The sequence below is a fragment of the Lissotriton vulgaris genome, chromosome 10 (assembly GCF_964263255.1).
Source record: "Lissotriton vulgaris chromosome 10, aLisVul1.2, whole genome shotgun sequence".
Classification (NCBI taxonomy): Eukaryota; Metazoa; Chordata; class Amphibia; order Caudata; family Salamandridae; genus Lissotriton; species Lissotriton vulgaris.
Genome location: NC_141698.1, coordinates 574,407,615 through 574,430,712, shown reverse-complemented (window position 1 = coordinate 574,430,712; position 23,098 = coordinate 574,407,615). Strand labels below are relative to the sequence as shown.

At 41.3% G+C, this 23,098-nt stretch overlaps 1 protein-coding gene across 2 annotated transcripts in view; it reads left to right on the top strand.

The window, feature by feature from the left end:
- SHISA9 (shisa family member 9) overlaps positions 1-23,098 on the top strand; it is a 1,229,487-nt gene that overhangs the window by 145,966 nt on the left and 1,060,423 nt on the right. For both annotated transcript variants that reach the window (XM_086941423.1, XM_086941422.1), the window contains exon 2: positions 22,790-22,917. In XM_086941423.1, coding sequence (XP_086797549.1) covers positions 22,790-22,917 — 128 coding nt within the window. The remainder of the gene's footprint in view (positions 1-22,789; positions 22,918-23,098) is intronic.

Sequence of the window (23,098 nt, the reverse complement as noted above, 5' to 3'; positions counted from 1 at the left end):
CTTCTTGCTTCACTTATTTCACTTGCTTGAAGTGAGAGGCTCAAAGAAAAGGTATCCTTCATTCTCTTTCCACTGCTTTTATGCTATTTTTCTTTCTTCATCTATTCCTTCCATTAAAGCTATTATTGGTTCAGCTTTTTCTTAAACTTTGTCCACTTGCCTTCTTCTACTAGCATAGTTCATCAGGAGAAACCACCTATACAGACTCTCCTGCTGTGCAACATATTTTTTAAGCAAAAAAAATACGTATAATACGTTAAACATTTTTAAAAAACTTGTTAATGCGTGCCTACGGTATATAGTGTTTTTAGTGTGTTTTCCTTGATGTGTTGGACTATCTGCAGCTTCACAAACACAGCGGTTCCCATGACATTGCCTTAAAAACAGCGCGCACTATCCTAATGACCTCAATTAGTAGTGCCCCGGATATCCTCACATCCAGTGCTGCGCTGTCTCCAAGGCTACAACATCCCAAGCCTGCACGTTTTACTACTTTCTATGAATTGTAATGTTTCAAAGCCCATGTTCCCACTGCATTGGTTTGGCTTTCTAAAATGCTCCTTTTAAAATGATTGTGGTAGGCTGTGAATGCCAGCCCTTGTTTTTGCTCATGTTTATCATTCCAGTGGTTGTGACTATTGGCCTTCCTCAGGCCTCTAGGTAAAATGGGATCTGTGTTGCCCGGGGCGGCTGATACTAGCTCCTAAAAGACCAGCCTTTTGTCTAAATTGTCTGATTCGTTGTGATGCCTGTGTCATCTTAGGTTGAATTATAGTAAATCATTATATGTAGGTTATTGGGATCCGCTGATGCGCTATGACAGATGGATTGGTTTGACAAAAAGGAATGGAAATGTGTCTCATCTAACAAGGGTTCAGCAGGGACTGAAGTTATTCACATCAAGTGAGCCATTTGCAGCTGAGGTCTGTGGAAAAGATATGTGATCTCTCGCATTTTCCCTATCTTTAACTCCATTGCTAAACGTACGAAAATTATTAATTTAAGAAGCCGATTGTCGGTTAACTTAAAAAAGAAGATATGGTGAACCCAGACAGGTCAAAACTGTGGAGCAGTGTCAGCGTCATCCCCCAAAAAATGATGTCAGAAACATAGATGGACACAAACTACAATTGTATTCAGCAATCACTGAATAAAGGTCGACCATTTTTAAGCATCTCTTCTACTGGAAATCTGAAATGCTCATCCAATCCATATGTTCTCAATGTATTCATTACCATAACCATATGTCTACAAAGCAGATGTTCTCTTTATGTAAAATGTTATTACTTGCCTTTGTATGGCACCTAATATTGCTGTTGCTCAAGTTTTAAAACATACAAAGGGGCAAGTTTACTAACTTTTCGTGCAACACAGTGCAGCAACCCAAGCTGTCCAGTACAAAAACTATGATTTAATATTTTTACCACTTTGTGTGCGTGGGGTATGTTGCTGCACGCATAGAGAGCTGGAAAATGTGGAGACGTTTAAAAGATGCTTTATTGTTATTACTGGCTGAAGAAGGTGTAATTTTGTGGCACAACCCCCTATATACAAATATTAGTAGACAAGAATTTGCGTCAATACTCATGGGTTGTTACATGAGAATGCCCATGTACCACCTATGTTATGACCCCTGGAAAGCAAAATAATGTATCTCATGATTTGCATTGAAAAATAAATCCCACCATAATGCTTTGCTCTGGGTTTGCATCACTATTATGGCACAAACCCAGTACAAAGTGTTAGTTAATCTTTGCCAACTTGTGGCAGTATGAGGATTTGTCCCAGGGTTAGAGCTGTAAATCCCCATATTACTCTGTCCCAGTCCTTTTCAACAAAGGAGTAATTACATCTATTTTTTGTATGTGTTGTAGCATACTAAGCATAACTCTTCCCTTCTAAATCATAACAATATTATAAATATCCAACTGGAAACTGTTACTGTCTAACTAGCTGTATAAAAATGTTTGTATTTTAGATGTAAAACAAAGAAGGTAGTTTGATGCACAAGAAATCCCTCAAGGGACATTTGAAACATGAAAGTCATTGGACGGGGGAAACCATGACCAAATACAGGGGCCAAGGCAGCTATGTATTTTTTGAGTAGCTTCACATGTGACAATATGAGTTCTCAAGAGTTCAAACGAGTCTGTAGAATGACTGTATGTTGCTTGTTTTCAGTTTTTGCAATGCCATAAGTGGCGTTGCTGCCTATTTGTGCCTGAAGAAATAACTCTGCATTTACAGTTACAGTAGGAACTGGTAATAACATTAAGGTATTGTCTGCCTGTTCTTACTGTGATTTTAAATGACTGTTTTTTAATGCTCATGTGGAGAGGGATTCCAGATGCTATCCCTTTTCGCTTGAGTTGGCAGTAAAGATGCCTGAGTTGTCGTTTTTTTCTCCTGACCAGTCATTTTTTGAACAGTGGTCCACTGGATGAAATCCAGCAGAGGTGGTTTCAGTTCCCAAGGAAGAGTCTCAGGGCCCACAGCCTGCACCAGTGTTCCCCCTACCCTACTAAAAAGGCTGGTGGTGTTCTTGGTGGCATATCACCCTCCTCCACTGACTTTGTGACACTGAATGAGCATTTAAAGTCACAAGAGGAGGGTGGCACAATTGATTTGTAGAGGTCAGCCTCCACACATATCAGACTCCACACACCTGCCCATTGACAGTAATGGACCAAGGCTCCCACCATCATGATCTTACCACTGGCTAGAGCCTCTACTTCCTTTATTCAGAATGTATCTTAAGCCCAGAGGTGGCACCACCTAACAAGGACTGGGACCTAACATTATTTGTGCAATGAGCGATCAAGAACTGTGCTCTTGGCCTTTGCCATTCCACTAGGCCTGGGTGAAATTTCATTTACAGGTGCTTAATCTGATGTAATGTCTGGCATTTTGCATTATGCTTGTTACAGGAAATGCTCACAATTATATCATTATGCCTGGTCTCATAATTTCAATTCTATATAGTGAATGTATGGGTAAACATCTTATTGTTGAACATGGAACAACGTGAACAGACAGAACGAGAGCGGGTTTTTTTCCTGTCAAAGTGATTTGGTGCTGCATTTTAGCACGAAATGCACCATTGCATTCAAATATGAATATGAGAATACAATTTGTAGTAAAAAAATATAGCACAAACTGATAAATACGCATGTTGCCTAATTTTGTGCAACTGACCGCCATTTTTAAATTGTCATATCATCTCACAAAGGAAATTAGGCACATTTTTCACAGGCCTACCCCTTTGTGCACAAAATTCCATTGTGTGGGGGTCTGGAAACAAATTATCATTGGCACTTCTGTGCATATTCAGTATTCAAATACTGTTGCTGGAGGAGTTGGAACTTACTTTGTCTCAATCAATTATAAAGAAGCTTCCAATGAAATCAGTGCAGTACCTTAAATCTTTGGTCAGAACCACTAACAACAGCTTTTTGGGAGTCGCATCATGTAGCTCTTTCAGTCATGATAGTAAAAAATAGTCTTCTCCCCTGGTCAGTGGCAGCTGGTGACATTTGTAAGTGGTGATTCGTAAAAGTTCTGGTTGAAGTCTCGGACAGTAAATGGAATTGTTGTGACATTTGTTATGTTATGGTAATATACTTATTAAGCACACGGATACCCAAATGTGTCTTGGCGCTGGGGACTGAAGTAGCAAGGTCACTATTTACTGAACAACCAAGTTTTCAAGGCCTCCCTGAAAGCAAACAGAGTTGGAAGTATTCTAATGGAAAAAGGAAGTTCATTCCAAAGTTTGGGGCCGCCACCCTAAAACTTCTGCCACCCCAACTAGCTTTAGAAACTCTCAGAGTTGCTAGCAATCTAGCTCTTTCTGAGCACAGGTGCCTTTTAGGGACATACCAACATAATAGGCGTCTCAGAGACTTAGGACCAGAGTTGTGGTATGCTTTGTAGGTAGTGCACAGGACCTTAAAGCTAATGCTCCTCTTATTGGAAAGCCAGTGCAGCGGGTGCAAGTGTCTCCCAACTGAACGATGCTTAGGGATTTCTAGCAGAAGTCTGGCAGCCGAATTCTGAATCATTTGCAACTTATTAAGTTGTTTCTTAGTCACTCCAAGATAGAGACCATTACAATAATCTAATTTAGCAAGAATCAATGAGGTGATCCCTGTTTTCCTGCTGTCTTTAGAAATAAAAGGTAGTATTTTCTTGACCGATTTTAATCTAATTAAATAATAATATTGTCGGACTCAATGACAATCATGTGATCAAAAGCTGAAAATACAAGCTCTGCACAGGTGCAAACGTACACCACACAGACAACATGGAGATATTTGCTGCCTGCTCACAACTCTCTGGTCTGTTTCTTAGGATCTGAACTAGTTGCAGGCAGATCACATAAGGACCTCTAAACCCACTGAGCTGCCTCACTAGGATTTGAATCTGAGACCTGCCAGTTACAGGCACTGGTGTACGGAGGGCTGTTTAAGATTAGTACAAAACCCCATGATTGTAGTAACAAATTGTTTGTAAATTATAAAACACACCTCACAGGCCCACCTTCATTTACCAAGGAGTGATGGCAGAGAGTCACGTGCGCTGCGAGGATCATCAAATTTATCTAATGCAAAGACGCTATCTTCAGATGTACTTTTAAATAAAAATAAGGACTTTTGGGAAAAAAGACCATTATTAAAAAAAAATCCTGGTGGAAAAGCCCCGTGCACGAGGCCTACTTGGGAGGGGTGGGCCTAATTCCCTCGCATCGTTCACAAAGGAATACTGTACTGAAACCAGTCACAGGTTGAACACCTCTGCACTGGACCAAATTGGGAAACACCCCCGAATAACAATTCTAGACTGATATTGCAGGACCCGTACAGATGTCCCTGTGTCATGCGTCATTTGGCAGCTCTGGCCACGGTACTGCTCCTTTCAGCATATATCGGCAAGAAAAGCCTAGTGATCTTGGTGTTGTCCCAGCTGCTGGGATCTGCAGATCCAAGTCAAACCCTGAGGAGACCTCTTGGGCGTTCATCCTCCCCGGGTTGCACAGTAGAGTCCCGTTGATTTGGGTAGCAGTAAAGCCTGCGCTGTCCTGGGCTTGCAAATGGCAGGCCTTTATTTTTAATAATTCTAATCAATATTTGTTATACGTCAGCAGTTATAGGTTGATTCAGGTGGGGCAGTGCACTCACATCACACAGCGCTACATATTTGAATTGTATAGACCGTATACAGCTAGGAGGTTTTTTGAGTAATCCAGAAAGACTAGGCGCACAACCTGAGTAACCGCAAAGTGAAAGGTAACATGAGGTAGTCAGTATAGGCAATGGGGCGAGCGGTAATTCCTCACAACCGCTCAAGGTTGGACCAAGGAGCTCCACACAAATAACAAAAGACAACAAAGCCCCTGCACTATACAATATCAATCAATTCTTGGTAATGCTGGTGTCAGTTGAAGTGGTTGATTAAGCACATCAAAACTTTCAGTGTAAAACTTCGAGAATGAAAAGTCATCAATAGATATATAAAAGTTCAAAGAGACGTTCTGTTCTTGGTGTAGTAAATCAGTTTATTGTTCCTTTGCACAGGCCAACACGTGTTTCATCGCAGGGAACAGACTGCAAATCTTCAGGGCTGGATAGAAACATAAAAAGTACATTTGCGAAAATGTTCTATTCGTGAAAATATCATAGTAGTGACTTTATCGTGTATACCAGGGTGAAAAATAGGCATGCCATTCAGTGACTCTGTGTCATTGTGACTCAAGATCACTAGCTAGGTGACTTTTGTGAGCAGTGAGGTTTTTCAATGGTTGGATGAACCAAATGCAATTATTTATTTTTTTAAAGTTTTTTTGTATAAAAGAAAAGATATATAGAAAATATATATATATACACACTGACCGGAAAGAAAGTAAGGTGACAAAGTGAAAAGAGTGTTTCTGTGTTAGAGAAGACGGTATCCCATGTGACTTTAGTGATATATCTAAATGTCTGAGTGAGCATGGCCATTGTGACTAGTTCTTTATATTTATGACATCGTACTCATGCTAGATAGAAAATTGCTTTCTTATTCTGGATGGTATAGTTTCACATTAAGTGCATTTGTTAAGAGAATATATACCTCGTTTGTATTTAAAGACACATAAGACTCGGATGAATGTAGAACTATGAGTTCAAACTCCCCTGGTTTAGACCTGATTTTAATCGGATATTCAGAGGTATGTAGTGCTCTGTCAGATCAATTTAGGGAAAGAAGGCCAGTCAGTGGGTAAACTCTGTAAAGTGTCTACAGAGAAATTATGTAAATGGTAATTCAAAAGAGGACAAGGGAGAAAAGTGGAAATTGGTAAATCAGGTATATGGAACACAAACTCTGGCATAACGGACTGGAGTAAATAAATTGGCAAGTATGCGGGTAGCAGCTTAATAGGAAACGAGAAGGTATAAATTCCTAAGCATACAAAAACTCACCCTCATATGAATTGGGCGAATTAATGTTGGTCACAACCCACGGTTGGGGCGATACTTGGAATCCTATATTTGGATTTCCAAAACGTGCGTACTCGCTGTCTGCATGATTAGTTGAATCTAAAGGATACATGTAATATTAGTTCTTTTCTTGTGCCGTTAGTGCAAGTTCAGAAAGTGGATTCGACAATCCATAAAATGTCCTACCTCAATTGTTTGCGATAGAAGCCTTAACCGGGAGGAGAAGAGAATAGTGGTAGTGCTTTGGTTAGGCGGACATGTTCGATGACAAAATGTAGGCGGGTACACCTAAAAGGAAAAAACGACACGGGGAATGTGGGTTCGAAGAGTTCTGACTATCATGGAAGGTAAACGACTGGTCTAGGGTTCTATCTTACATCAGGGAGCTCGCTTACCTCATTAGTTTTGTTCTCCCTCTTGAAGTTCCCGGCGCCGTGTGACGAAGACGGTCACATGCCAGGAAGTGAGCCCAGAATATATACCGGTGTTCCGCCTCCAGGATTAAAAAAGGCTAGAACGTTGTCTGCTTCCTTGTTATAACAAGGATTGGCAAAACAAAAAAGAAATACTATCCACTTCAACTGTCGAGTCAACAGAGAGGGTTGGCGTATCTTTATCCCGGTTAGGTTACTGAGACTCGTGATTTTATGTATGGCGGGGAAAGCGATTTAGAGCACAATACGAGTTATAAACGACCCGTTGTGGGGGTAGTTTTTCATGGGAAGAAATGATGTGGGGGTCTGTGTATCCCATCACATTGAGGTAGGGTGTAGGATTGTCAAACTCCAAGTACATGTAATCAACCAATAAGTAGCAAAGCTTGTGTAAAGAAATAGTTGGTGTTAAAAAGAGGCACATTTATAATATAAACGAACCCCAGCAAGAATACATTATTTCAATGTGTGAATAGTCTAACGGAAGTATATAACCATGCTTTATGATACTATTTCTTCATTGTGAAGCCATATGTTATGGTCATGGCATGTGACACTAGTACATGTTTCTACTCTCTAGTTGTGAACACAGATGAAAATAAAAACAATAAAGAGGATAGTATAAAAACACATTATATAGTTGGAGTTATATTGTTTATATATAACTTGTTATTAAAGACAAGTTGTTAATTAGATGTTTGTAGAGCGATGTAGCCTGTAAAGGACTTGGACCAAAAAGACAACAAATGAACATCACTGACTCTGGGTTTAATTTCCTAGGAAAAATTGCAGTTCTGGGTCATAATTGAGCCCAAATTCAATGCTTCGAAGACGCATAATCCAAGTGGCTTCTGTCCGTCTTAATGCCAACTCACGGTTACCGCCTCTCACATGGACGGGCACCGTTTCGATTCCAAAAAACGCTACTTGGAAATCCTCTGTATTGGCTTGGCATTTGGCTACATGAAGGGCTACTGGATATTCAGGGTCTTGTTTTTGGATGGCCCTCATGTGTTCTGATATCCTGTCTTTCAACATCCTGATTGTGCTTCCGACATATTTTTTGCCACACTGGCATTCAATTATGTATACCACATATTTTGTAGTGCAGTTGATGGTCACTCTGATGTCATATCTTTCTTCGTTTGGTCAATAGAATTGCTTGGTTTTGTGTTTGGCCCATTTGCACATTGTACAAAAGCCACACTTGAAAAACCCATTACTGCGTTGTGTTAACCAGTCAGGGGTCATATCTATGAGTGGCACGGTAGGGCTAAGTCTATTCCTCAATGTTCTCCCTTTGCGGAAAGTGATTTGAGGAGATGTGGGAATCATTTCTTTTAGTATTGAGTCATCTTTTAGCAGACCCCAGTGTTTGGTCATGCTGTTCCTGATCGATTGGTGTAGGCCATTGTATTCAGTGATCATTCTCACTGTTTAGTCTTTCGCCTTGTTGGAGTTATTCATTCTCAATGTATCCGGTCTTTTGATTTTATTTAGTCTCTTTTTAGCTGCAGATAGGGTGGTTTTGGGATAGCCACGTTTTTCAAATCTCAGTTGCATATCTTGTATAGTGGTTTCGAGATCTTTGTCACATGGGATACCGTCTTCTCTAACACAGAAACACTCTTTTCACTTTGTCACCTTACTTTCTTTCCGGTCAGTGTGTGTATATATATATATTTTCTATATATCTTTTCTTTTATACAAAAAAACTTTAAAAAAATAAATAATTGCATTTGGTTCATCCAACCATTGAAAAACCTCACTGCTCACAAAAGTCACCTAGCTAGTGATCTTGAGTCACAATGACACAGAGTCACTGAATGGCATGCCTATTTTTCACCCTGGTACACACGATAAAGTCACTACCATGATATTTTCACGAATAGAACATTTTCGCAAATGTACTTTTTATGTTTCTATCCAGCCCTGAAGATGCGCAGTCTGTTCCCTGCGATGAAACACGTGTTGGCCTGTGCAAAGGAACAATAAACTGATTTACTACACCAAGAACAGAACGTCTCTTTGAACTTTTATATATCTATTGATGACTTTTCATTCTCGAAGTTTTACACTGAAAGTTTTGATGTGCTTAATCATCCACTTCAACTGACACCAGCATTACCAAGAATTGATTGATATTGTATAGTGCAGGGGCTTTTTTGTCTTTTGATATTTGAATTGTATGTCGCAGCGCTCTGTGGAGCCTTAGCCTATAGTGTAGTGTAGTCCTTATACCTTGATCTCATGGCACTTTTGAACAGAACATGTTTATAGCACCCAATATCCTTGGTGGAATGTCAGTGGGCGCTGTGATTTATTGTACGCCCAGAGAATATCTCTACATCGGAAGGGTAAACAAGCACCATTTCTCCACACTCCGTGGTGGTTCTGCGCCTGTTCCTCATGGGTATTTAACAACTCCTGTGAGTAATAATTAAAATGGTGGTAAGTTTCAGAAAGTGTGAATGAATGAAGTCTACAGGCAGGCTCTGCATTCATTTTGTGGAAACAGCCATCATGACTCATGGGCGGAGGGTCACGCGCGCAGCGGGTTTAATTAAAAAAAAGTTAACTTACCTGCACCGGCCCAGTCTCGCGTCTGCGGTGTCTCTGTTCCTCTCCTCCTGAACAGGAAGCAGACAACTTCCCTCCCCTCTTCTAAGCCAATCACAATGCTGCAATGGCAGCTTTATGATTGGTCAGAATCCAGACCAGTCAGGCGCTTATGGGGAGGCCATTTTCTCTACATAGGCTGCATGCAGGCTACATGGAGAAAAAGCAGAGTGCCCCAGAGGGCCAAACAAACAGTCATGGTCCCCAGCATTGGGCAAGCCACTCCTCCCCTGCCTTAGAGCAGGACAGCCCCCGCCCGCCCCAAGCAAACACTTCTGCTCTCTCGCAGTGCGAGAAGCAGAATCATAAAATGGTAGTTTTACCATTTTATGTTTCTGCTTCTCGCACTGAGAGAAAGCAGTGGGGCGATGCTCCTTGCCCTAGTGGGGGAGCCGCCCCTGGTGCACTGTCAGGCCACAAGACTGTGTGAAGCAGAAGCGAAAAAGTGTGCTTCTTTGGGGATTGATGAGCTGTTGATGTATGGTTCATACAGTGTGGAAATCTTGTAAGTTATCCTTCCATTGACATTTTGAAAAATTCATCAATCAACCCCTTCCTCCTGAGGAACTTTTAGTAGAGATTTTATTTATTCATTCATTACATTATATAAACGTTTACAGAAATAGACCTGGAAAGCCGGGAAAGGTGCATGCTACCAGGCATACTTATGGAAATGTCATGTGACCTATTCTCAGTATGCAAAGTTCTCCAAAGAAGAGATTTCCACACAAAATAAATTGAGTATCCTGTGCAAATGCATATTTTTTTTCCTACATGGAGAAAACAACCTCACTGTTGAGAAAGTTCTTCACTTGCACCCCAAGACAGTCTCGGGACGATACATTCCCCTTTCTTTCCTTCTTGTGAAAAGTGTGGGAAGGAGTTTATGGATACTCACAACTATACATGTTTGCGCCCGTTACCAAATAAACAAGGCAAACCTTGTCTGAGAACACCAACTTCTCATTCCTTAAGGGGTATTTACTACTGTGGATTGTCTGCATTCATCGTGTGGAAATCTGCAGTATTAAACACAATAATACTTGCCAGGAATCCCTTTATGGATTCCTACAGGCCCTCAAACTGATTTTAGCCATAAACGTATCTTTACTACTGCCTGCTGTCTTTAATTCCAAATTGTAAGAATTCTCTCAGACCTCTATTGATATTAATCATATTTTTAGCAAGTTTGTTTACGATGATTGAATGTACTTAGCAGGGCACCGTCCCATTTTGAAGGGAGCTGGTCATATTTGGAAAGGATGAGAGTTGAAGACATCTTTTCAGAGGCTTTGAATGCCTTCCGAGTTACAGGTCCTAGGATTCAGAGAGCGAGATGCGGGGGTCGAACTTTCTCCTTTTATTCGGCAAGACTCTGGAACTCTGTAGTAATGACACACTACACGTAGGTTAAATTATGTAGACTTTATTCAGTCAAAATCATCAGGTGCTTCCAGCTGGGCGGCAGAACGTATCACAACATTCCAAAGCTGCCTCCAGGCTGACAGCTCGGGCAGAACCATAGTAGGGATAAGAGGAGGGGGAAACGCAAGGGAGGGAGAAACCATTTCATAGTTACACAAACTCCCTTCCCCTTCCCCTCCGCTCGGAGCCCAACCTCCAGTCCTTTCGGAAAAAGCTAAAAATCTTGTTATTCAACAGATAATCTCGGTCTCATTTCTCACTCACACACGCCTCCGGGTAGCTACCGCGCTCTATAAAAACCTTTTCCATTCCATTCCATTTTGAATGATGTCAAGTTTAGTTTGTTCCTCAGGTCTGGGCTAAGGAAGTTCCAGAGGTGCACACTTTTATTATCTCCATGTCTCTTTCACTTAAAACTGGTTTATATGATCAGGTGTGTTTCGTTAGATTTAAGGTTGTGGTTTGGAATGTAGTGAAGTTTCAATTTCTGGGGGTAATTTGTAGCAAGTGTCTCTCATAAACTGAAAATGGTACAAAGCAGCTTGAACTTTATTTCCAGAGCCACCATCTGCCAGCGAAGGGTATGGAGGGCCAGAGTAAAGTGATCTCTCTGTTCGGTTAACCACTAACTGGATGCCTGGCTTTGTTTCTCCTGTTGTTTTAGGATATCTTTCTTGAGCACTTCAACATAGATAATGTCACAATGTTGCAACAAAAACAATATCAAGACCCTGAAATGCTCAAGGTTCACCAAGAAAGATCATTCTCAGTGTCAGGAGTTGGTAACTGTTATCCATTTGACACAATCCATGGTGTGTGTATAAAGCTCTGTATCAACCTGCACCCCTCAACAGTTTACTACATTCCCAGCGAATGGATACTTTCAAATTTGACAAGAAGCGCTTTACAAATCTACTGTTTGATTGATTAGTTGATTACTTGGAATATGGAAGTGCCTACTTACTCTCACTATTTGAATAGAAAAACTGCCTATACAGTTCTGTTTGGCAAATTCATGGTAGCTCTTGATGTGGTAATTTGCTACTAAAGCAGAGCTCTAATTCCTCCTTATATCCTTCCAGTATATTACCAACTTGGCTGATCGTCTTACAGGAAATAGAAGGGAACATAAAAAACATAAACACTTTTCAAGCATTCCCTTTTCATGGGATCAAAGCACTGGATAGAGAACAAAAGGGAGAAAAGCATTTGACTTTCATTTACAGCCAAAAGGTGCTCAACCTGTTGCATTTAATGATTACATTTTATATTCAAAAATTGTCTAAATTAATCTCTATATCGCCAAAAAGTAAATCCACGACCAAATGAATTCCTTGGTAGAAGCACACTTTGCAAATTGAAAATCTTCCTAGAAGTGTATGTTGCAAGCATGATGTAGAAACCACCTCGGAACGGGTGTTGTTTCAATTTAGGATAATACCAATAAAAGATAAAACTGTACAATGCATATAATAGAGCAACTCATGAATTTTAACTAAAGCGAAGGAGATCCGGCTCTTCTTAGTAGATTGCAGTTAGGCCTGTCATTCTTATGGTGGTCTTCACCCCATCTTTTTGCCTTCTTATCTCCACTTTTTTCTGTATCTTTTTGTTGGCTTTAGGAGTCTGAGCACTTTACCACTACTAACCAGTGCCAAAGTGCATGCGCTTCTCCCCTAAAACATGGTGTATACCTGATTGGCATATTTAGTTTACCTGTAAGTTCCTTGTAAAGTGGTATATCCTATTCCTAGGGCCTGTAATCTAAATGCTACTACTGGGCCTACAGCACTGGTTGTGTCACCCACACAAATAGTTTTTCAAACCTAAGGCCTGTGTGTGCAGTTTACTGCCACTTTGACTCGGCATTTAAAACCACTTGCCAAGCCATAAACTGCCCTTTTATTACACATAGGTCACCCTACGGTAGGCCTAAGTAGCCCTATGTCCATGGTGAAGTGTAACTAAAAGGTAGGACATGCACTTTTAAGTTTTACATGTCCAGTTAGTGACAAACAGCTAGGCTTCTTTTCACAACGGTGAGGCATACTCCTCTCATAGGCTAGCATTGTGAATCCCTTAAAAAATTTTAAGCTCTAATTTCTGGTTCGGAAGGAGTAGCTAAATCATGTTTTATATTTTCGTAGCTATTTTAACAGGGGTTCCAGAACTAAGCAATGACACAGAAAAACCAACTTGGTCCTTACTAAAAAAAACTCGTCACTGGCTGAATATTAACAGACCAAATCAGCATAATCATGTTACCAGAATTACCACAGTAAGAAGGGCCTCATGGATAGGACATCAACCAAAAACTATCCCGGGCGACTGCATAATAGTCAATTTTGAGAACCCCCGTGCAGTGGATTATATCTGCTCTTGGGACTCACTAGGTTGCAGCGGAGGAATAAACGTAAAACGACTATCATTTTTCTATCCCCGACAAGGTCATCACTCTGAGGGCCCTAACTGGTCCACAAACTGGTCTTGGAACCAGCCTGAGTATGGACAAAGAGGCTGGAGCCAGGGAGATTAGGGTTATGGAAACAATCAAAGGGGCTGGTCCCAGGGAGAATGGGGGCATGAAAACAAAGATCGGGGTGACTGGAACATCTATGGTAGGAGGGCCCAACAACTACCATACAGGGAACCATGGGGTGGAATACCAACTTTCAACAGCTATAGCTGCTTAGAGATGGTCGACTGACCACCACCACAGAAGCACGTCACAACTCCTTTGCCTAACAACAGAGCCTCACCCAACAAATCAGCCAAGTATCCCAGAAATATTACACCTAATAAGGTTCCTTTTTCATCAACCACCTGGTCACACAAATTAACTGTGACGACAAAAACTCAAATAATGGCAAATCGGATACAAGAGCAGCAACACCCCTTCAAGGTCCATACCAGACCTCCCACACCACCACAAACTGGTTCAGAGGCGCAGGAAAGCGTCCTAAATCCGGCACCTGAATCACAACCAAGCCAACCTGAAGAAATTAGCGCTCAGAGCACGACACCTATCGTAATTGGCGACAACTCTGACAAAAGGCTGCTATTCTGGAACATGGCGGGGCTAGTCACAAAATACTCTGAAAAAAGCTTCCTTAACTTGGTAAACTCGAGTGACGTAATTTGCCTTCAGGAGACATGGCTTAATGACCCAATCCATCTTTTGGGCTACAAAACATACTTCTCTCAAGCCATAAGATCCAATTCAGGCAGAAGTAAGGGAGGCCTAATAATATACATTTCCAACCTCTGGCCTTGCCGTGAAATAACCTCCGTAATGTTAGATCAGAATTTCCAGATTATTAATATACGCGGAACCAAACAAGAGGTCTACACTATCATTAATTTCTATAACAACATGAGCCCAATAGAGTTGACTAAGGCCCTAAATGAAATTTTCCATCTAACGAACGATCTTAAAACAAAACACGCTAAGGATTTCCACACAGTAATTTGGGGAGGAGACTTCAATCTCCACTTTTGTAACAGAAGCAATACCCCCATTTGTGGGATCACAGATGAAGAAGAAAACTGTTTAACCCACTTTACCCACACTACAGAGGGCAGTAATATACAGGCCATAATGACTGATATAGACATAGGGTTTGCTAACATGATAAAAACGCCCACAACTGAATTCATTCCAACTTTTCACGGCAGAGGTTTCGAAACCCTAATAGACTATGTTTTAGTATCCATAAACAAAGCAGTAAATATTAAGACCTTTGAAGTGCTCGACAACGCACTCAGTGATCACTCCCCCATTAGATTGACGTTCCAGGAACCTAAACACCGGAAGAAGCCAGACAGGGCGCATTCTAGTCTGCTACACCAGCAAGTACTAACATTGGACAGATTAAACGGCTACACCTTAAAATGGGGTAAAATAGACCAGGAAACCATAAACACAAGAATAATTAAAACGTGCAGAAATGAAATAGATAGGTGCTTAGATCCTTCCACAGCTCCAATTGAAATCCTGACTAACTATAATGACATTGTGGAAAATATAAGAAAAGAATTAACTAAGCCCAACACACAAAACAGGACCACAAGAAAGGGATGGTTCACCACGGAATGCACAAAAGCCTATTCTGATTTAAAGAAGGCTCTAGCCAAAAAAGAAAGAGATAGAGAAGAGGTGATCAAATTAAGGAAGGTCTATACGCTTGCAATTCGAAAAAGAAAAAAGGACTTACAAGCAAACTTATGGACCGAACTACAGAAAAGCAGCACTCAAATAGATAGTGCTGCTTTTTGGCAGATAGTGAAAACTCCCTTCTTAACAGAAAAAAACGATGTCCCATCCCTAGATGTTGCCATAAATGCAGGGGATTGGGTGCAACATTTCTCAGGGGTTTTCAGTGAGGACAAACTTATAGATTCAGATCACCCGGACCCCCTTCCGCTGGTGAAATACCCATTAGCTATTCATTTCACAATTAATGAAACGATGAAGGCCATAAAAATTGCAAAATCAGGCAAAGCACCAGGTCCAGATTCGGTTCCTATGGACCTCTACAAATACCTACCTGACCTTTGGTGCCCGCTGCTCACTAAAGTATTAAATGCGGCGAAGGAGATTGGTCTCCCTGATTCCTGGTCAACTTCGATACTCGTCCCCATCTTTAAGAAGGGTAACAGAGACAGCCCCTCTGTTACCGTCCCATCTTCCTCCTGAACTCGATAGGAAAAATGGCAGGGCGCATACTTCTTGATCGTCTCCAGGAGTGGTCGTCAGAACATGGGGCAATTTCAGACCTACAATATGGGTTCAGGACGGGACTGAGCACAGTGGACCTGGTCTTAAACTTAACACTACTGGCCGGAAAGTATGTAGACGCAAAAAGATCCTCTCTACACATGGTTTACGTCGACCTCACAGCAGCGTTCGACTGCGTCGAACACTCAAAACTATGGTCAATAATGCTGCAAATGGCGATTGACCCACCAATAGTTGATTTCCTCCGTGAACTATACACCGGAGCCACGGGAAAGGTGAGATTTGGGACTGGTGGTCAGCTAACTGACAGCTTTCTAATACAGAAGGGGGTCAGACAAGGGTGTGTGCTGGCCACTTTCTTATTCACGCGCTACACCAACGTGCTAGAGGCTACAATGCTAAAGGATGTAAAAGATCTTCCAGAAGTCCGTCATCGGCAGATTCCAGCATTACTATATGCCGACGATGCGGTAATCCCCGCCCAAACCCCAGTCCAGCTCCAACGGGTATTGAACAACTATTGCTCCTTTATGACCAGCTTGAGCCTAAAAGTCAACATAAAGAAAACATATGTGATGCACGCTGGCACTAAGGGGAAAAAAACAAAGAAAATTTACGTGGATAACTCACCCCTCGAAAGAACAGACATGTATCTTTACTTAGGTATCGTCATTGATGAGGCATTTAAATGGAAGGAAGCCATCAACTCCCGTAAACTGGCCTTCATAAGAACTGTCGGCGCACTAAAGGCTTTCTCCCTTCGGCTCGGCAAAAGACCTCCGACCGAGATGATAAAGATATACAATGCTAAATGCCTCAGCACAGCAACTTTTGGAGCAGGGGTCTGGGGAGCGGCAAATGTAGACCAGCTCCAAAAAGTTGAAAACTCTTTCCTAAGATTTTTATTGGCTGTACCGAAAAGCACAACTACATATGGGTGCCACCTCGAACTCGGTATGGATTACATTTCTGACATTATTAAAATCCAACCGATCATGTTGTGGCGCAGAATCTGGGCAACGGATCAATGCCAGCTCACAAGAACAATAGTCCTGGATTGTATGAAACTTGAGAACATGAGAAAGATAAGATGGTTGGTCTACGTGAAAACATTCCTTACAGACATTGGATATGCGAGATTTTTTGACGACCCCTTGTCGGTAACAGACATATCAAAAAAAGAACTAAAAACACTTTGTCTGTCTGTCTCACCTATCTCAATTGCGGTTGCTGAGCGAAATAGGGAAGCCATCAGTCCAGCAATGTCTATTAATACAGTTTGTCCCCACTATCCAACCATATTTACAGTATAATTTAACCCAATATGAAAGATATCTCCTTACCCGTTTTAGGTTTAATTTATATCACTATATGGTTTTATTTCCTAACCAAAATGATTGGTCACATAATGTTTCTGTCTGTCCTTGCGACTCAATGTCTTCACAGTCCACAATTCATGTTCTCTTTTTTTGTAAATTCTATATACCACTACGCAGGCGGTGGATAATACCACTATTAAAGGTCCTAAAGATCCATAAATGCCGCCCGGCCTATCTGGCCCTACAGTTTTTGGAAAACAACCTGATGGCAAAATCTATTGCACAGTTCCTCAAATTGTGTGTTAGGCATCGAATGAACCTATGAACTGTGACTGAATAGCCTTTCCGAAACAAGACGGACTGCAAAAAACATGTTTTTATAATATCTTTCGAAACTAGAAAGAATGTGAATTTTAAAATAACTTTTTTACTGTGTTTTTATGTACTTTTATGGCTTTCAAAAATAATGGAAACCGAATAAAGATGATTTGATTTGATTTGACTTTACTATTTTAGAATTGCAACTTTCTAGAATGTGGACATGTGTCTGCTCTTAACTTTGCTCTGTGTGCCTGCAGCCTATCTTAAATACATGTCTAGGCTGGGTGACAGCAGCTATACTTTGTGCATACTCTCTAGACAGCCACAAACACAGGTAGGTGAGGGTCATTTGCATTCTGAGTACTCATCTGAATTCTGATGGGTCTTCCTGGGCAGGGAGGAATGGGAAGGGATATAGGCAGTGTCCTGTCCACTCACAAAGCACAAATCCATCCCCACATGTAGCCAGGCAGACAGAACTGGAACTTTTGGGTACAAGTACTAGGGCTCTGACCCTACCAAATCAGTAGACTAATGGACCTGGGAAGAGCTCTGCTGGAGTAAAGATGACTATGCTGTAAGGATTGCCACTTTGCCTTGACAGATTGTTCTGAGAAACTCCCTCTCTCTGTGGCTGAGCTGCCCTGCAGCCTGCTGATCTCTTCCCTGCTGAGAACTGGGCCGGTACACATCTCACTTGAACCCAGAGTAACTCCAAGAGTGTACGGCCGTGCCTCCTATTTTCTGTCATCTCAGGGATACAAAATACTTCTTGCAATTCTGCTGGTGCTGCTGGACTCTGCCATCTGTGAGTCCTCCCCTTGCCTAAGGTGCCCCCTCCAGTCCTAAGCCTCAGAAGTGGGCACATCGTTGCCACTGCGCCAGTCGTTACCAATCCATCACCCTTCGATGCCAATCCAGAGGCTGTTCAATGACAGTGGTTTCATAGCTCGCGTAACCCGAAGATAATGCTCTGCGCAGCTTGATGAAGATGCAGTGCCTTCCTCTTTATGGAGCTCGACTACGAAGTGGTAATCCACTGCATGAATCAGAACTGACGCATTGTGCTCTCGACTACGACACTTACTCCAGCCAAGGTACTTTTCAAGTGGGGCCTGCGTGAGTCTCGTAGCTGGCCTCCCCTCCATCGTCGAGAGGCTACAGATCTTGACGGTAACGGTTTCGCATAAGACAGTACAGCAGGATTACAATCAGTTTACATAAGCTCTTTTCCGCACGTTAACTGGTACTGATTTACAAGGGTTTAAATGGCAATATTTACCATGAGAGAAAGGAGGAAGGTTGAGAGAGGGGATCTGGACATCAACTTTGGGAGTAGCGTTTTGGCTACAGTTAGCGGGAAGATGTTAATTATGAGACAAGTTACTCGGTAATGAGTTGCGATGTTTTGCAGTAGAGTTTAACATGTTCAATGGGTTTAAACACATGGTCTTATGATAATGTTTTTTAAAATTATAAAATACCCCTGATGAAGGGCCAGGAAAAGGCTCGAAATGCATTGGGTTATCGAGATGAATTAATGAGGATTACTTACATACACTCCAGGCTACAGATTAAGGCTTATCGACATGTCTGCTGCTTTCAGGAAACAGTGTAAAATGTAAGATGACTCTCATGGGACGAATGGACAAACTATGGAAAACGTAAAGCATTGGATGAAATTGGAATAAAACTTGATGAAATTGGATTAATGTTGGCATCAGTGATATGCATTCATTAACGCAGTGCATCCGGCATTGGGGTGAGTGGTCGCCCCATCTTTCTGAAATACTTCTTCTAGCACGTGGCTTTTGGGCAGACCATGATTCTGGGCTTGCACACATAAAGACTCACAACAGAATAATAAGCAAAAGAAGAAAAAACTCGGTGTGCACTATGTCACTACTTTTTGCACAAATACTTTAGACATTGCCCCTTAAATTAAGCCTGCTTGCTCTGTGCCAAGCAACGAGAGGGTGGGCACAGGTTAATTTAAAGTGTGTATCAAGCTTAGCCTGACTAGGATGGTAATCCCTACTTAAACAGGGTGCAAGCCTCTGGCAATTGCTAACCATTGCCAACTTCCAAACCATAAGTTCCTAGTACTATTTTTGGATTGCAGACTGAATATATTAGCATTCACCTTAGTCCACTTTCTAACCGTAAGGATTATAAAACCTGTGTGTCTCTCTCAAACTTTTTTTGTAATATTGTCTACATCAATTAATTTGCTATTGGGCCCTCAACCTGTATAGCAAAGGAAATGTGTGATCTATGAGCTCACTATTATATTAGGTTGGACCAAGATAAGTTATTGTTTATTAAGTACATTTGACAGTTGTGGATAAGCCAATGTTACCATGTTTTAGGGACAGATCACCTGCCCTTTAGCACTGGTCAGCAGAGGTAAAGCGCCCAGAATCCCGAAGACAGCAAAAAATGAAGTCAGCAAAACAGGAAGTCAGAAAGCACAAAAGTCAGAGGAACCACACAAAGGATGACTGATCTAACAAGCACAATAAAACTTCATTCGATTGAATTGTCCGTCAACTAAGAGTAGTCACATAGCCAAGATGTTGTTCTTCTCATTCCCCTGCCTGGCATTCACTGTTCCTTAATAGCGAAGAAAAAAAAATACTGTGGCCTCCTGTAGTTAAGACCACTTCAAACTTTCATTTGTGCTTGAGGGGAGGCAGGGTAAATTTGTCATCAAACTTGGGCATTTTCCCATGGGATAAGTAAAAACCTACCGACCAAATGAGCATTACGTTTAGACCAAAGACAGGCAGTGTTCAATTAGCACTCAACAAGCATGAGTGCTTCTTTCAAGAAATGCTGCATATTCGCAATCTGGCCAAGTGAAGTAGACAATACCTCACTTCTATGCACATACGGAATCACTGTTTCTTGAATGCGGTGTACTCTGTATTAATGAATGGTTGACCAGGTCCCTCCTGTAATGCTATAATGGCAGGGCATGTTAAAACGAGGACAAAGATGATCATCGCTGGTTTATACAGTTAGCACACTTATCGTAAAACTATCCTCGACTCGATGAGAAATCTACACTCTAATTTTGCTTTATGGATACCAGTGCTTACTTTGTGCCTGTGGTTCCAAGTGGGGCTGCACCAGTTCGCTTTGTGAGGGACCAGGACTTTTCTTCTATTATCAGATTTGGGCCCATAGAGAGAGAAAGGCAGGGCAAGATAAAAGCATGAGTAATTGCAAGAAAACAGAGACAAAGGGAGAAAGCAGAGATGAAAAAGAAGCTGCAAGAATTGCATAAATAGAATGGATGTTAAGGGTGTTTAAAGAAAGAGTGGTGCAATCTAAAACAGATAGCCTTTGTATATGCCAACGCATGCATTTAGAAGGCCAGCTGACCACTCCTAAGATAATGTTTCTGCCCCTGCTCTTTTATAAAGTAATATGAAAAGTCTGTGGAGCCAGGACCCATGCAAATTTTATCTGCACCTTTGGGGCCCTTTCCAAGCAGATTCGTGTATTAAGTCGCCTAATAATAAAAACAGTGGCGATTGCTTATTCCCACAATTAACATGGAAAGAAAGACTCAGTTCAACGAAAAGATTGACTCATTTACGAGATCGTTGGAAAAACTTTTTGGGGGGCACCAGAAAGTAAGGAGTGCCCTAAGGAGAAGCCTATAAATGTTTGCTGGGCACCACACCTTACGACTGATTTTGAGTTGGGAGAAACATCAACTTGTTTCCTGATGAAGGTGGTTTGGATCATTTAATCCCACCGAAACGCGACACTAGATCAATGTAACTTTGGTTCTAACAAATGATCATTCTGTTTGCTATGGTTTAACCAAGGATTTGTGTTCGATTAGTGGTTCTAATTCATAAATGTCTGTTTTTTAAATACATGTATACATTTATTTACACATCCAAATCTCATGGTAATATTCGTGGAATGCTGAATGATTGACTGTGTGAAATAATTGCTGATTTTGACTGGCTTTTATGCCCGAGTCACTATATGAATCAAATCAAATACGTCTTTAATACAATGTGGTCTTTCTGTCACTGACAGTTTTGATGTGTCATCATGGTGGATGTTCCCTTACTCTCTATCGGCCAGATTCATCAACTTAATTGCGCTTGCATAGGGCCAGATTCTGAGAATCTGGCCCTTTGCGAGTGCAATTGTTGCATTTGGGATTCCTCATCCCAAATGCAAAATTCGCTAATAAAGAATTCGCACATTTGCGAGGAATTGCATTTAAGGAATCTCTATTTGAGATTCCTCAAATGCAATTCATGAACCATTTCAAAATTACGAAACCGCAATTTTGGGCCGCTATTTACCGCAAGGTCAAACCTCGTGGTAAATAGCAAAAACTTAGAAAAATGCATTTAAATGCATTTTTCTAAGTTGCATGTTATACACACACATGTCCTTTGGACATGTGTGTGCGCAACACTAATGTAGATTACATTTCAGGGGTGCTACAGGGTGTCCTTTGGACACCCCTGGCACCCTTGAAATCGCATCCTTATTTGCGATTAGCAAATTGCTAATCGCAAATAAGGAATAACTTCCCATTCATTCTTATGGGCCTTTAAGCCCATAGGAATGAATGGGGAGTTATTCCTTATTCGCAAATAAGGATGCGGGAGTTATTCCTTATTCGCAAATAAGGAATTACTTCCCATTCATGGGGAGTTATTCCTTATTCGCAAATAAGGAATAACTTCCCATTCATTCTTATGGGCCTTTAGGCCCATAGGAATGAATGGGGAGTTATTCCTTATTTGCGATTAGCAATTTGCTAATCGCAAATAAGAAATGTGTAGGAATCGCAATTTATTTAGCGATTCGTACATGAATCCCGTTTTGCAAGTCCTTAATAGCGATTCCTTAATAATCGCTATTAAGGACTCGCAAAACGGGACTATGATGAATCTAGCTGTATGTTCCAATTTTCACTGGTATTTGGTTTCTTTTTTGTACATTTCTAGGCTCGGTATGAGTCAAACTACATTTTCCCCGTACAGTTAAAGTCTGTAGCAAAATATTCGCTGACTATCCCCCAAGCCATCAGACAGTTGCACCTCGACTACCTTATTATCTATTTTTGATGGTTCTTCCTCATTAGCCTTAGTTTCCATTTTCGAATATTCAAAAGGAAATATGACTGCATTTTATAACAATAGACCTGAGGCTGCGCATTCCATTCCTTCGCTGTGACAGCACATAGGTATCATGTAATAAAAAGCCTGTAAAGTGTGAGTCAGTAATTTCCCTCAGACATTATCCAATTATGAATCTGGCAGACCTCCAATTACAGGCACACATGCAAGATAGCGTGTAGGTCCTAATATGCTCCTGTCCCCATAGGGTTAATGCATATTGTGTGCGCTAGACTGCTTATGGATATATCGCATCTGGTTCAATCTAATTGAGCATAACGCTTTCCTTATGTCCCAGGGCTCTCGCTGACGTGATGCGACAAGGGGACCAATACAACGCAGAACACATGGAAAGAGACGCCAACCTCACAGTCCATGTACAACACTACGAGAACATGCAGCCGAGGCCGCCTGCCAACAACCTGCGTAAGTTTTACACTATAACATGGCGTTTGAGACAGGAATTTACTGTAAACTGCAAGCCGGTGTGTACACGAAGGGTGTCAGCAAACCTCAGCCCAGGAGCCTAGGTTATACAGTGATTTTTTGATGTGGCACCATTTGAGGCGACATATGGACATTTAGCAACCTTGGATTTGGTATGCAA